The following is a 12,732-nucleotide window of genomic DNA, read 5'->3' as shown; positions in this document are numbered from 1 at the left end:
GTCAAATTTCGAGTGTCATCAAATGGTTTCCCATCGGAGCTCGCGCGTCTGGAGATGCCGATGTGTCGGGCGGGTGGAGCCGCTGTTAGCCTGTTTGCTCAGTGGGTGCTTTTCCCCGCATGACTTCTTCGCGCGAGTTCGACCTTGGTCTGGCGGATTTGGTTACCCGTTGGCAACTAAGTGGCTAGCCCACTTAGTTGCCTAAATACTTTATCAAAAGGCTCTGCGCTCTCAAGTAAAATCTGTGTCGGGATGTGCCAGCTCGCTCTGGATTGTATATTCGCCCGGTTCCCGGCCTCGGTAACCTGCTTTGCAAACAAGGCATGTGTGATGGAAGCAGCCGAGCGGGAAGAGACCCTGCTAATCAGCAGCTTCCCAGCACTTGTGCCATGGGCTATTACAGCAAGTTGGATGTTTTTAATAATTGCCTTTATCGTGGAGTATTCGCCTCCGGCCAGCCACTGGGACTTCCGTATTGTATGGCACATTATCCTCTCTCGGGAGCAAAAAAAAAAAAAACGTGACAAGCATAAACCGATAAACCGCAATTGTGGTTCTGCGACTGCAGTGATATGTACGGAGTATTTTTGAGGAATTTCAGCTCAGATGCCCAAGTTGCCTATTCCTCGGAGAAGGGTTTCGCGTTCCCGTTCTGATACACCGTCATCCGGCTCGGCCTCATTAACTCAGGTCCATTGCTCCGTACCTCGTTATTCGCGACCGAGTGCACCCTACGTAATGTCAGCCCCGTCATTCATCCATCCTCTCCAGCTTAGGGAACCAGCACGTCGGTCACAAGATGTCGGAGGGTCGGCGGTTCAGAAATGCGAGCACCGACCTGGCGCCAAAGAAGCTTAATTTCTATGGGTCTTTCCGACTCGCGCACAATCCCAAACTTACGTGAGCTGTGTCATTGACCTCATCCCACCGCCAGCGCTGTTATACCATCAAGCTCGGCTCCCACTGCGCAATGGCAATGTCATCTGCACGGACGCGTTGTCGACTTGTTCGTCGAGATGGAACATGGTGACGGTGCAAGGCCCGTCCAAATAGCCTGCAAATCCGCAACTCGCTTCGAAAAACGTCACCAGATGTGTTACAGGCTACCACCTACGGGCAACCGCAGCAAACGTTAAGCGACATGTTGTCAATTCTTAATAAGTCTGGATGCTTTGAACGCAAAGCTTATATTATTTGGGTCCCGGTGGTTGACACAGGACTTGGCGATTTCGAGTAGGAAGCAAAGGAGATGGCACTGCGGCCACGAACATGAGCCATCTAGTTGAACCCTCAGAAGCGCGAGTGATGATGCCGTTGAGAGGGAGAATGACAGTGCTGCGAAAACGCCATTACAGTAGATAGTGTTGGCATGATTCGGGCTATGCATCCCCCCACCAAAGTGCTGATACGGCCGCACGTGTTGGCATATTAGAAGTTCGGAAATCGTACTTTGACTGGACGTATTGCCCCGGTGACATAGTCGGCCAGTCTTCTGTGGTATATCGATACAAGTACTCAGAATTAGTCAGAAGCCCATCTCCTTAGTTTGTGAGGTCGATCAAACTTGCTACCAACTTCAACCAAGACTGACGGGAGACTCTGCATCTTTCAAAATGGCAACATCTCTGCTTGCCTGCACTGACAGTCTTCCATGCCGTGTGTGGCACCGCTGTCAATTGAGGACTACCAGGCGAAGGAACTGGAACACGCCAAGCGATTTCTAACTTGGCGTGGGTGCGTTCATGTTCGTGAGCTAGGATGAAATAGTCTTTTTGCCTACTTTTTCCATGTGTTTGAGTTTGGATATATACTCTAGGGACGAAGCTCGAATAGAAATCTCAGACATGTTTTTCCAAGCCGATTTTGGCTCTGACTACAGTAGAGTCTTTCCAAAGGTGCGTGGCTGTATATAGCGTTGTATTATTCTTGTATCTTGAGACAAGGACGACTGCTTTGGTGCTGGCGAATGGCAACTATGAACAGAGTCGGGCTTTTTGTTATCTTAACAAGGTTGTTAAAATAATGCACTGCCCAAGATTTTTGCGATTTACAGGATCCAATGCGTTGATGGCAGGCGAATTTATCGTGTTTGGAATGGAGATAGATCCTTACCTGGATGTATGGAGTATATGAAGGGCATTTGTTGAGTTCTTTTGGCTCCTTTGCTGCCCCGTGAGAGAGAATTAGATGCTCGGGGCTGAATAAGGCCAGATCTTTCTGTGTGAGCTTGTTACTTCACACTAATCCGCAACATCTGTGATTGTCTGGGAGACCACGCATAGTGTCATTGTTCGGTAACCAACGGCGCCGCCCTTGACATCAAGAGTAAACGGTACTAGGATCCCAGGTGGCGGTATATACGCGAGCTCGGCAGGCTCCAACCTGAGCATTGTATGAGGGCTAGTTGGCGAGCGATATCACACTATCTGCCAACCTCTGGGAACTGACAGTTGGTCGTCTCGAGCTCCGCTTCAAAGCACCCAAAGTACAAATAGATCGCTTCCATGATTCTGAATACCAGTGGGCGGGCGTGTTGGTTGGTGAACCCCTTCTCTTGTCGACTGTCTGTCAGATGTCGCAACTGAGTAGTAACACGGGGTGCTGAGGAAAAATAAGCAGCCAGATGTCGCCTGCGGCCGCAATACGTAAAGCCCTGTGGTGGCGGCGCCTCGTTCATCGCAACGCCCAAACATATTGTATTGAATGTACAATACGACCATGACTGTGGCAAATGTATTCTCATTCTAACTACTCCGTACGGAATAATGAGTACGGAGGACGCACAGTATTTTCGCAATATAGTGTGAGGTGTTTTTGAGCAACCTGGTAGCCTCTTTTAGCTGTCATTCGTATCGTCTTGTGAGAGCCATGTATCACACAACTGAGTCAAGAAGTAGGGACGGCCCTGGCGTCAAAAAGATGGAGTCTTACCCACAGACCTATGTTTACTTGAAACAATCTTTTTGCAAACAATAAAATTAACGAGACATAGAATCCAAGAAATGAAACAACATGTGACATACTCGGCAAAACATCCATGGGTTGAGTCGTTGAGCGCGGGGAAAGTCGTTCAAGCTGCGGCGACAAAACAATTAAATTGTTTGGGCTTGCTTTTTCTTTTCCCGCCATGTTTGGAACCAACGAAATTCGGACATTCTTATTTTTGCTCAGATGTCCATCAGAATTAACTACGAAGTAGTTGCTCCATGATCGGCATACCAAGAGTCCAACTATGACGGTGGGAATGGCACTGGAATGCGGGAAGCATGACAGACGGGAGCTGTTTTAAAATGTACACAGCCACGTGGGAACTATACCCGGCGCTAGTAGTAACGGCAACTCTGGCCTTCAGTTGACAACAAGATAGGACCCAAACTAAGCCCTGGAGTAATGTGCCATCATGGGTGGTGACATTACGACAGCACGCAAAGTGAACTTCGGTATCGTAGGCGCCGGAACTGGAAACATATGCGATATGATTGCAGATCGATGCAACTGAGTATCTGTCGGGGTCGCCAATCATAGTCCACGGTTCTGGCTTTGATGCACAAGCTCCAAGTAAAATTACGCCTCTGGCGCGACTGGGTTCCGGGTTTTGTTGCGTGTGTGAGTAAACACATCTCTTCCGCTTGCCATGCATGGTAATACCCAGCTAGCTAACACAGCATGTCCGTGGTTTCCAGGAAAGGAGAAATCCAAGGGACCCTTACCAAGTGGCACCAAAGTGACTGATCTGTTGTTTATTCAGAGTCGCGTCTTGCGAGTAAAACTTGCTGTTGCTCTTCTTGTTGTCTTCCATTTTGGCCTGCATTTCTACCCCTGGCGTCATACCCCCGTCTGTTCCTGCGCGTCCCCTGTTCCGCAAAATTGCACAGGGCACGACAGACGTCAAATGGTTCCATTTGGCATCCGCTTTGCATATTTGCAGTCTAGGAACGGGTTATTTCTTCTCAGCGCCAAATAACCTAATGGAGCCTCTCGAGTTCGTTCCTGATCCAGTGCCATACAATCCTCGGGCGAATCGGTCGGTTGAGGCGGTCTGTGGGACAAAACACGAAGCAGTACTCCGTACGGAGTAAATATTCCATGCCACAGGCAGAGGTCAGGATCGTTGCGCCCATGTCAGGTACGCCGCGCGGTGACGTCTCAGCCGGGTGGTGTTTGCTGCAGGGCGCCTGTCGTCTGCTGCAAGGTGTCCTCCGCTGAGTAGCATCCAGGTTGACAGGCTTTCCCCCTTACGGTGGCGCTGGGCGTTCATCAATCAGTGCGAGGCGCTGGGAATATTGGATGGTGGTTGCATTGCCAGACGGTTCTCGGCTACAGAAGCAGGGGTCTGACTGGGCTGGCCCATTTTGGCTTGGTGTGGACAAGGGGCGGCGGACCTGACCAAACAGAAACAGAATGCAGCAGGGGGCACGACGAGAAAGGCACATTGTGAGGGTGGCATGGATAATGACAGCCAATATTGTTACGAGAGGTTGCTGGGAGGGACAACAAGTGTGACGAGGTGGTGAGGAGTGAGAAGATGGAGCGAGGAGGGTGAGGAGGAGGAGGAGGAGGAGGAGGAGGAGGAGGAGGAGGAAGGCGCGGGTTTTTTTTTTTGGCCTGCAGGAAGGAGACCAGGCATCGCGGTTGCCCGTTTGCCATTTGGGGAGCCTGCGAGAAGTCTGAGCCTGAACCTGAGCCTGAGTCTGAGAGCACTCGAGTCTGAGAGTCTGAGTCTGGCTGCGTCCCCTTTGATCGGCAAAACACCAACATTTGAGCTACACTCCCCCAGCTGCCGCACCACACTCCTCTGCAGAGCCTCTGTGCGCACACCCTCATGCTCTCCTCCTTTCTTTCGTTTTTCCTCCTTCCCTCTCTTTTGTGTCCGCAGTCCATCGCATTGGTTTTTGGCCCCGCTGCTGGTTCTTCAACGTCTTGTCGGGCTTTGCGCTTTGCATTCTCTTTTTTTGGGATCCAAGGCGCCCAGTCACGACTCACGACTCCGTCTCCTAATAAGAACCACCCTACCTACCTAGGTACCTAGGTGCTTCGGCTTCGGCGACTTTGACTTCACGGCGATATCCTTTCTCTCCGCCTGCGGCCCGCGATCTTTTGTCCCACAGCCGTTGCTGTTGCCATCGTCATCGTCCAACGCCTGGCTTTCCATCGCCGCCCCAATTCCTTCACCTTGGTTTAGCGCCTGCCACTCGTTACAACTTCAACCCGAGATTTTTATCCATCTCGACGACGTTCCTTCCCACATACGCCAATTGTGCCTTTAATGTCTATTTTCCTCTGCGATCTGCGACCTGCACCCTACGGCCTGCAATCCTCAATCGACCCTTCCTTGCTTTTGTTGGACTGAAAGTTCGCATTCTGTTTCTATCAATTCTCTTCTCAGCCTGTCCAATTTCGATTCCCGCAGTATTGGATTTGCGTTCTGTGCGTTTTAGCTGTCATTGAAATCAAGGCAAATACCGAACAAAGCTCGACTACGGGTTGGACCGATTTCTTTCATGCTGTGGCCCTCTCTTTTTGGTTAGGATATCCATCGACACAGCATTTATCCACCAATTACTTCGTTACTGCTATCCACCGGCATCACCGCTTCATTCGCGTCGTCTAGATCACTACATGGCTAGTTGATAGCCACAAGGCCTCTCTATTCGCTCTAGCATCCATTTTGCGATAACATGGTAACGTATCGGATGCTTGGCGTAATGAACATGGCCATGGAACTGCCTTGCGATCGCAAGGCTACGGCGAAGCGCTCCTATCGGCACGTCAACAATAGTCATACACCCTTCACAAACCGCTCTATGTCTGGGGGAGCTGCGGCACTCACTTTACTTACTCTCATGCCTGGAGTAGCATCGGCACAAAGCAACGGCGGATGCATATCATTACAAGGCTCAAAAGCATGCCCTGCTTTTGGATCGGCTTCCGTTTCGACCAACAGTGGCATGGTCCAGATGTAGTAAGTTCAGTTGGTCCTCGGCTGGACGACGCGGGTAATTGACCTTTGCTGAATCTAGTCCGTTCTTGCAATTTGTATCCGACACAGGGTCCTTCGACTATCAACTGTCGACTTACGTGAAAACATCTTATGTAAAAGACAAGTAAGACCGCCGCAATGGCTGCGAGCCCCAATTTTGGCCTCGGATCTAACCTCGACTTGACAGATATCAAAGCTTATTCGGCTGTGGTAATATCAATTTTACTGACCCGAGTAACATGTACGCCCGGTACACAACAACGCTACTGTGCAACACCCTCATTCAGAAGTCGATTAGCTCTTGCTCGCTTACTGGCGACGCGACAAGGCCGTTGTGTGCAGATACATGTGCCGATTTTGCTCAAAGTGAAGCCTACATTACTGCTGACAAAAATCTCTGTTCTAACCCTGGTCCTGATTTGAGCAAACTTATCCGCGCCGATTTTGCGACGTGCTCTTTGCCTGAGGATGCCCTTACCAGCAAGTGCATTGCTGGATTTGACAATGAGTCATACAACTGTGGTTTTGGTAATAGCACTATTGGTCTCTGCTCCTACTGCGCCGCCGGAGGCACCAACTCAACCGATACCTGCTGCTATAATGCGAATGCCGAGAAACGATGCGAAGGTGTTAAGCTCCCCCCTATCACCGCGACCATGACCTTTACTCCTCCAACCGCGACATCAACACCATCTTCAACTGGGACTCCGGGTGATGCTAATGGCAGCGACGGCGGCAACAAGCTCAGTGGTGGCGCCATAGCTGGTATTGTTATCGGCTCGCTTATTGCAATTGCCCTCTTGGCTCTGGCGATTTTCTTCTGTTTCCGGGTCATGCGCCGCCGACGTGGAAGCCAGCAAGGCAGCATCTTTAACCAACCCTCTCCGGCTCGAAAGGGTCCTTTGATGGCACAAGCTAAGCAGACCGCTCCGGAAGGATATGAGGTTCTACCTGGTGGTCGCGTGGCTCGTATGGCAGCGTTGGAGGGCCATTCTGGCGGTGGCGGCTCACCCACGCAACGAAGCGGCAACAATGGCGTTGCTGCTTTCGTAGGTGGTGCTCCTCGCAAGGGAACCGATACCCAGTCCTCCTCTGACGAGTATGCTGAATCCCCCCGAGCGTGGAGGTGTTTTGCGGCCGCCGCCAACATCTAGAAGACAAGGGTCATTGTCAAGCGGCTCTGCTCTCGGGAGCGATGACCCACAATCGCCGGGCAGTGCTGGATATTCTTCACCCCTCGGTATGGCTAGCCAACAGTCGGAGCAACTGCCGTTTTTCAAAGACTACTATTCCCAGGATGATATCCATCCTTCCGACAAGGTGGCAGTTCTTTGGGCATATCAACCTCGCGCCGCCGACGAATTCTCTCTTGAGCGTGGCGACATGATCAAAGTTGTTGGAATCTGGGATGACGGCTGGGCCACAGGCATCATGCTTGATGAACGTGCAGACGAGTGGGAAGCTCGACGACAAGCCCAACGGGACAGTGGCGTGTCGAACACGTCGGGCATTCGCGACGAATCGCCAGAGGCCCAGGGTGAAATGAAAGCATTTCCATTGGTGTGTGTCTGCCTGCCAGAACACTGGAGAAAAACAATAGAAGGCGACGGTTCTACAGAATCTGCGTCAAGTCCGGGGCCAACGATACCAACCAGTATTTCATGATATTAGGGAACTCCGACTCGTTCCACGAAAATCCGACTTTGCGGCAGTTTCCTCTCCATGTACATAGCGAACTGCTTGCACCAACCCTGCTTGTAGCCAGTTGCAGCTGCACCTCTGAACTACAGCAGCTCGTCATTTCGTATCTCGATCGCAATGTTGAGCGATGTACATAATCTGTTTCTACGACAAAATCAACCGCAGCCTTTCAGCATCACGACGAATGAGCGAGCGTCCGACGTCCTAGCGACCATCATGCCTGTTACCCGAACCTATTTGTTGGCCGTTTTCATGTGCGCTAGTAACTTTGACGAGAGAAAATCAGGCGCGCATAATCTTAATCATTTTATTACCTCCGATCACTTGGTCTATCATTCTTGATTCGAGTACCCATATGAGCATTAACTGGCGTTACATCAAGGCCGAGGCGAAGGACAAGCAGCATGAATGACTGTGGTGGTCGATAATGTTTGATAATTAACTTTGCCTGCAAGATGGCATAATTCTACCTGAGACTTGTCATCCGTTGCGAGCTGCTATCGTAGCGGTGGTGAGAGGAACTGCTTGGAGGTTCGAAAAATATATTTCACGGGCCTACATGAGGCAATACCTGGACATAGTCATACGAGAGGAGACGCAAACTCCTGATTTACTCACGTAGTTTAGATACCAATGGATACCTTCCTGAGACGACGCATTTCTTTGTGACCAGTTTGTAGCGGTATGCGTGAAATACCATTGTTGATTTGGGTTCTCTTAGGTCATATACGCCAAGGATATTTATAAAAGTGGCGGCCACGGTGCCATTCTGTCATGATTCCATTCCCTCAAGACTGTCTGTTTCAAAGGCGTAGATCTCGACGTGAGTAGTTCGTAGTAGTATTACCGGCTTCTACCGTGCCGCTTAGTCAACGACTATTTGGGATGTAAAAGCTTCGTTGGTGGGTGCCCAGGATTGAATACTAAGCAAGTATTTTGGGGCACGACATGACAATGAAGAGCATATGAATACGTAGCTGAACGTACCGCCGGCCATTTGGAGATGTTTTGATTTGAGGACCTGGAGAGGACTGACTTTTCGGAGAACATACGACCCAGTATCACTGTTTGCAGGGCATCACTGGCTCTCTCTCGCCCATAAGCAGCTTGGATACCCATGGCTACTGCAATCAACGCGGCGACCCTGGCACCGGCTTTGCCAGCTGTCACATACATGTACGGAGTATTCACTGATCATCTGGGGAACATTGAACATTGCACGGGGACCTAGAAGAGCTAGAGCTCGCCGACTGACTTCCCCTGGCAGGTTCCAACCACAGCGGGGCTCTAGGGGCAGAGCGAGACAACTCGACAAAGCTACTCCGTACATGCACATACTAATCACCCACCCACCAACTCTACGTCTCTGAAGCTCCGTGGAACCGAATCGACGAAGCATAATCCAACAAAATCGATTGAAACTTGCAGCTCAACGCAATGGCCGAAGCCAACGCCCGGGCCGAAGCCCTTGTGCCCAAGTTCCAGCTGGAGCGCGTCCTCAATCAAGGTACATCGCCTTCGTGCCCTTTCACAAAGCGAAGAACCGCTTTAACTGTTCAAAAAATCTGCAGATCAGGCCGGCAGACGGACATCCATGTACGGCACCATCGACAACGAGCCCGCGCTTCTCATCGTCGAACGTGCCCCGTTCCCTACATCCGACAAGTATCTGGGCCGAATCCCATCTTCCCTCGCCAGACTGAAGAACCTCGGGGCCAACGATATATACAGCTGGAGCATGGCACGGACAGGCAGCGATGACGAAGAGGAGTCCAAAAAGGAAAAAGCAGGCTTCTTTGCCGATTTAAAAATCAACTTGATCTACCCTTGCACAGAGGCACACGTTAAAAAGTACAGCAAGCAACACGTTCGATTTGTTACGGAGACGCCAGAAATATATAAAGACAGTATTAGACCGTACATGCAGAGCAAGCGCGACCAAGGGAGACTAAACTGGGTATTCAACATTATCGAGGGTCGAAAGGAAGTAGAAGACGTCATTTATAGAACGAAGCTGGGGGAAACGGGTGACGAGGGCTTCCTCCTCTTGCCCGACCTGAACTGGGACCGCAGCACGCTAGATGCGCTGCACCTGCTGGCGATTGTGGAACGGCGCGACATCTGGTCTCTGCGAGACCTAAAGAAGAAGCATATCCCTTGGCTAGAGCACATGAAGACCAAGCTTATTTCGGCCACGGTGAAGACGTATCCTTCCATTGAACCGGACCAGCTGAAGCTGTATGTGCACTACCAGCCCACGTACTACCACTTCCACATTCATATTGTCCATGTTGCGCTCGAGGCTGGCGCCACTCAGGCGACGGGCAAAGCTTTCGGGCTCGATGCCATTATAGAGATGCTCAAGGTCATGGCTGGGGATGAAGAGGCAGGGATGGATGCTGTGTCAATGACGTATACTCTTGGCGAGGCCAGTGAATTATGGACAGAAGTATATGAGCCGCTTAAGAAGAGCGGTAGAGCTTCTCGATAGCAAGAACAAGGTCGTTTACGCCTGGTCCATGAGGACAGTCCTTCCATTCTCCGCCGTCTCGAATGCAATAGATTTCCTCGTTGAGTCGAATCGTGCAGCTTATGGTAACATTGGCCTACGCAGATCAGTCACTTGTCCTGCGGCTATTTTGCTATACTGACAGCAGTATAGTATGGCGCATCGTCTGGAAAGCGATTACTTACGTCTGTGGTCCGCTGAATGCTATCTCGCAAAAGACCCATGCCATAGGCACCATCATCTCTGGCGGCGCACTCGTTGATAGCTCCTATATCGATAGCGTGCTCTAATGCGCAGTCTTCGACTAGAGCACGCTCGGAGATATCTTGATAGTCCTTGGTCAAGCACATAATAAAGCCGAGGTTGATCTTTGGATCCGGGTAGAGTTCGCGTGCGCAAAGCTCGATGATGTTGCCCATGCATTCAGAGGGCCCATGTTTGCACTCGACGCCGTCGTCGGCCGTTGGACTGTCGTTCCAGATACATTAGCGTCCCGATATTCCGCACCGCTGGACCCTGGAAAGAACGTACGTTCCAATATAGTTGAGCTTAAAGTCAACCTTGTCATACACCCGCTGCATCACAGGAAGGATCAGCTCCCTCAAAGCATCCTAATCGGAGCATTAGTAACAGCCAAGCCGACACAGGACAAGCTTGTTGTCTTTACGCCGCTGTACTTACTCTAGTATCTGGGCATTTACTAATGATATGAGCCTCCAGAGGCACGAGATGGGTTGTGGCTGGGCCGGCGAACGTGTACCGGTATGAGATACCATAGATGCCTCGGAACAACAAGATGATGGCCAAAATAGGAAGCAGAAATCTGCGGAGGCGGGATACTGGCGACATGCTCGGTGAACGCTTCAGACTCTCGCTGGAAATGCCCCGGGCCAGTTGTTGCTTGCCATCCATAGCTGGAACCACTCCTTGTATTGTTTGATTTCGTCTACCGCGGCCGACGTCGCTGCAGATGTGCGTTTTGCCGCTTCTCACTTCGCAAGATGCTCCCGTGGGCTGGCGAGTTTCGAGTGTAGACCAAACGACCAGGTCCTAGGTCGCTGTCGCAGGGCGGCGAGGTTGTTGCAAGATCGTCTCGTTGTGCTACGGGAAAGTCCTACGCTACACGAGCGGATGCTACCTACTGTAAAGAGCAAGTGGGTTGGGGTCGGCTATTGAAGATCTGAAGGTATGAGTATGGAGGAGGAGTTGGATGGAGGGCAGACGAGTCGTGGGGACCGAACAAGCTTCGGTACTAGCTGCGCGTGGTGTGTTTTGCATATGCGTGCGGGCCACATTGTACGGTTACGGAGTGAGTACTCCGTACTGTCCGTACTGTCCGTGTTGTCGGGGGTGTGGATGTGGATTTGCTACTCCGTAGAGACGCCCATGCGTCTGAAGTCGCGGCTGGTGGATTCGCCTTGTACCACACAAGAATTACACCACTAGGCCAAAAGTGAAGCTCCACTACTCCGTAATGTAACTAGTACGTGCGACACCTTGAAATCGCCTGTTGGGTATCCAGGACACCGCCGACACCGGCAATCACCGCTGGAAAAGGATCATTTTGAAGCCGTGGGGATATTATCATTCGCTGAAGCTTCAGTTCATAGAGACACGCGTGCTGGTGGCTGACAAGATATGAGGCGTTTTGCTTACGACCTCTAGAACAAGGATGCCTGCCGGCTTGCAATAATCGAGCATTTGTTGATTATCGGTTCATTTATTGTCGAAGACGGACTGGTACGTTTTATTTCCCTGCATGCAACGTTCTTCCAAATCCATGAAAGCACTGGCCGGTTTATATGTATATTTGCAATGTGTGTGTTAACACGAAGCCTTCAGCTAATCACTCAGTAGTACGACCATCAAACGCAGGCTGCGCATGGATCTGGATGTCGGATCTAGAAAGATGAATATAAATACGTGCATACCTAGGTACCTAGGAACATGTACCTACTCCGTAGTACGGAGGTTCATCCACGAAGGACATGGTGTGGCTACCGGGGAGACGATCATGCCAGAAAATTGCATGATTAAACTTGATGTTGGGTAGAGCGCAGTATTCAGTTGTTCCCTGGTTACACACCACCACGTATTCTGGGTCTCTTTTCCGTTGTTAGGAACTGTGAACAGCGTATTTTCATGCTCGTATCCAGATACTGGAAGAATGGCCCCAAGTCTGGTCAACTTCTGGACAAAGCAGGACGGGGAGATATTATGCGGGGGCTTGCAGCAAGCATCATCCATAGTTCTTCCAGTCTTCCCTTTCGTGCTGGTCCCACGTTGCATCTGCAAAACTTTAGCCACCTTTGTTGCCCCTCCCTAATAATGGTCCTCTTCCTGATGTCGGTGAATCAGCGTTTGACTTGAGCCGACAGTTCGTCAGAGCTCCTGGTTCGTTATTAATGCTGGCTCAGCTTGTTTCTCCAAGCCCCGCACCGTTGGCGGATCGTCACAAGGGTCGGCGCGCATTCATCTGCGGACCAAGCTGAGTTTGGTGAGTCGGTGGTGGTACTTTGGTATGAAGGGAGTGGTCACTGAA

At 50.9% G+C, this 12,732-nt stretch overlaps 4 protein-coding genes across 4 annotated transcripts; 2 read left to right on the top strand and 2 right to left on the bottom strand.

The window, feature by feature from the left end:
• Positions 1–19: 19 nt before the first annotated feature.
• On the bottom strand, positions 20–612 carry J3458_002127 (uncharacterized protein). Its single transcript, XM_066117136.1, has one exon. It carries the CDS (start codon positions 486–488, stop codon positions 177–179), a length of 312 nt encoding a protein of 103 aa, XP_065979026.1. The 5' UTR covers positions 489–612; the 3' UTR covers positions 20–176.
• A 5,607-nt stretch (positions 613–6,219) lies between these two features.
• J3458_002126 (uncharacterized protein) lies at positions 6,220–7,645 on the top strand (the record flags this gene model as incomplete). The annotated part of the gene is made up of 2 exons (XM_066117135.1): positions 6,220–7,079; positions 7,135–7,645. The coding sequence occupies 2 exons, from the start codon at positions 6,220–6,222 to the stop codon at positions 7,643–7,645; spliced, it is 1,371 nt and encodes a 456-aa protein (XP_065979025.1).
• A 1,367-nt stretch (positions 7,646–9,012) lies between these two features.
• J3458_002125 (uncharacterized protein) lies at positions 9,013–11,531 on the top strand. Its single transcript, XM_007814564.2, has 2 exons — positions 9,013–9,188; positions 9,253–11,531. Exons 1-2 carry the CDS (start codon positions 9,119–9,121, stop codon positions 10,170–10,172), a joined length of 990 nt encoding a protein of 329 aa, XP_007812755.1. The 5' UTR covers positions 9,013–9,118; the 3' UTR covers positions 10,173–11,531.
• On the bottom strand, positions 10,316–11,039 carry J3458_002124 (uncharacterized protein; the record flags this gene model as incomplete). Its single annotated transcript, XM_007814565.2, has 3 exons — positions 10,316–10,658; positions 10,722–10,801; positions 10,872–11,039. 3 exons carry the CDS (start codon positions 11,037–11,039, stop codon positions 10,316–10,318), a joined length of 591 nt encoding a protein of 196 aa, XP_007812756.2.
• Positions 11,532–12,732: the final 1,201 nt, after the last annotated feature.

The sequence above is a fragment of the Metarhizium acridum genome (genome assembly GCF_019434415.1).
Source record: "Metarhizium acridum strain ARSEF 324 chromosome Unknown scaffold_1, whole genome shotgun sequence".
Taxonomy (NCBI): domain Eukaryota; kingdom Fungi; phylum Ascomycota; class Sordariomycetes; order Hypocreales; family Clavicipitaceae; genus Metarhizium; species Metarhizium acridum.
This window is presented reverse-complemented; position numbering and strand designations above follow the sequence as displayed.

Coding starts and splice junctions, on each gene's coding strand:
- J3458_002125 (XM_007814564.2), top strand. CDS start 9,119: ATGGCCGAAGCCAACGCCCGGGCCGAAGCCCTTGTGCCCAAGTTCCAG. Junction 9,189..9,252: donor GGAGCGCGTCCTCAATCAAG/GTACATCGCCTT, acceptor AAAAATCTGCAG/ATCAGGCCGGCAGACGGACA.
- J3458_002127 (XM_066117136.1), bottom strand. CDS start 488: ATGTGCCATACAATACGGAAGTCCCAGTGGCTGGCCGGAGGCGAATAC.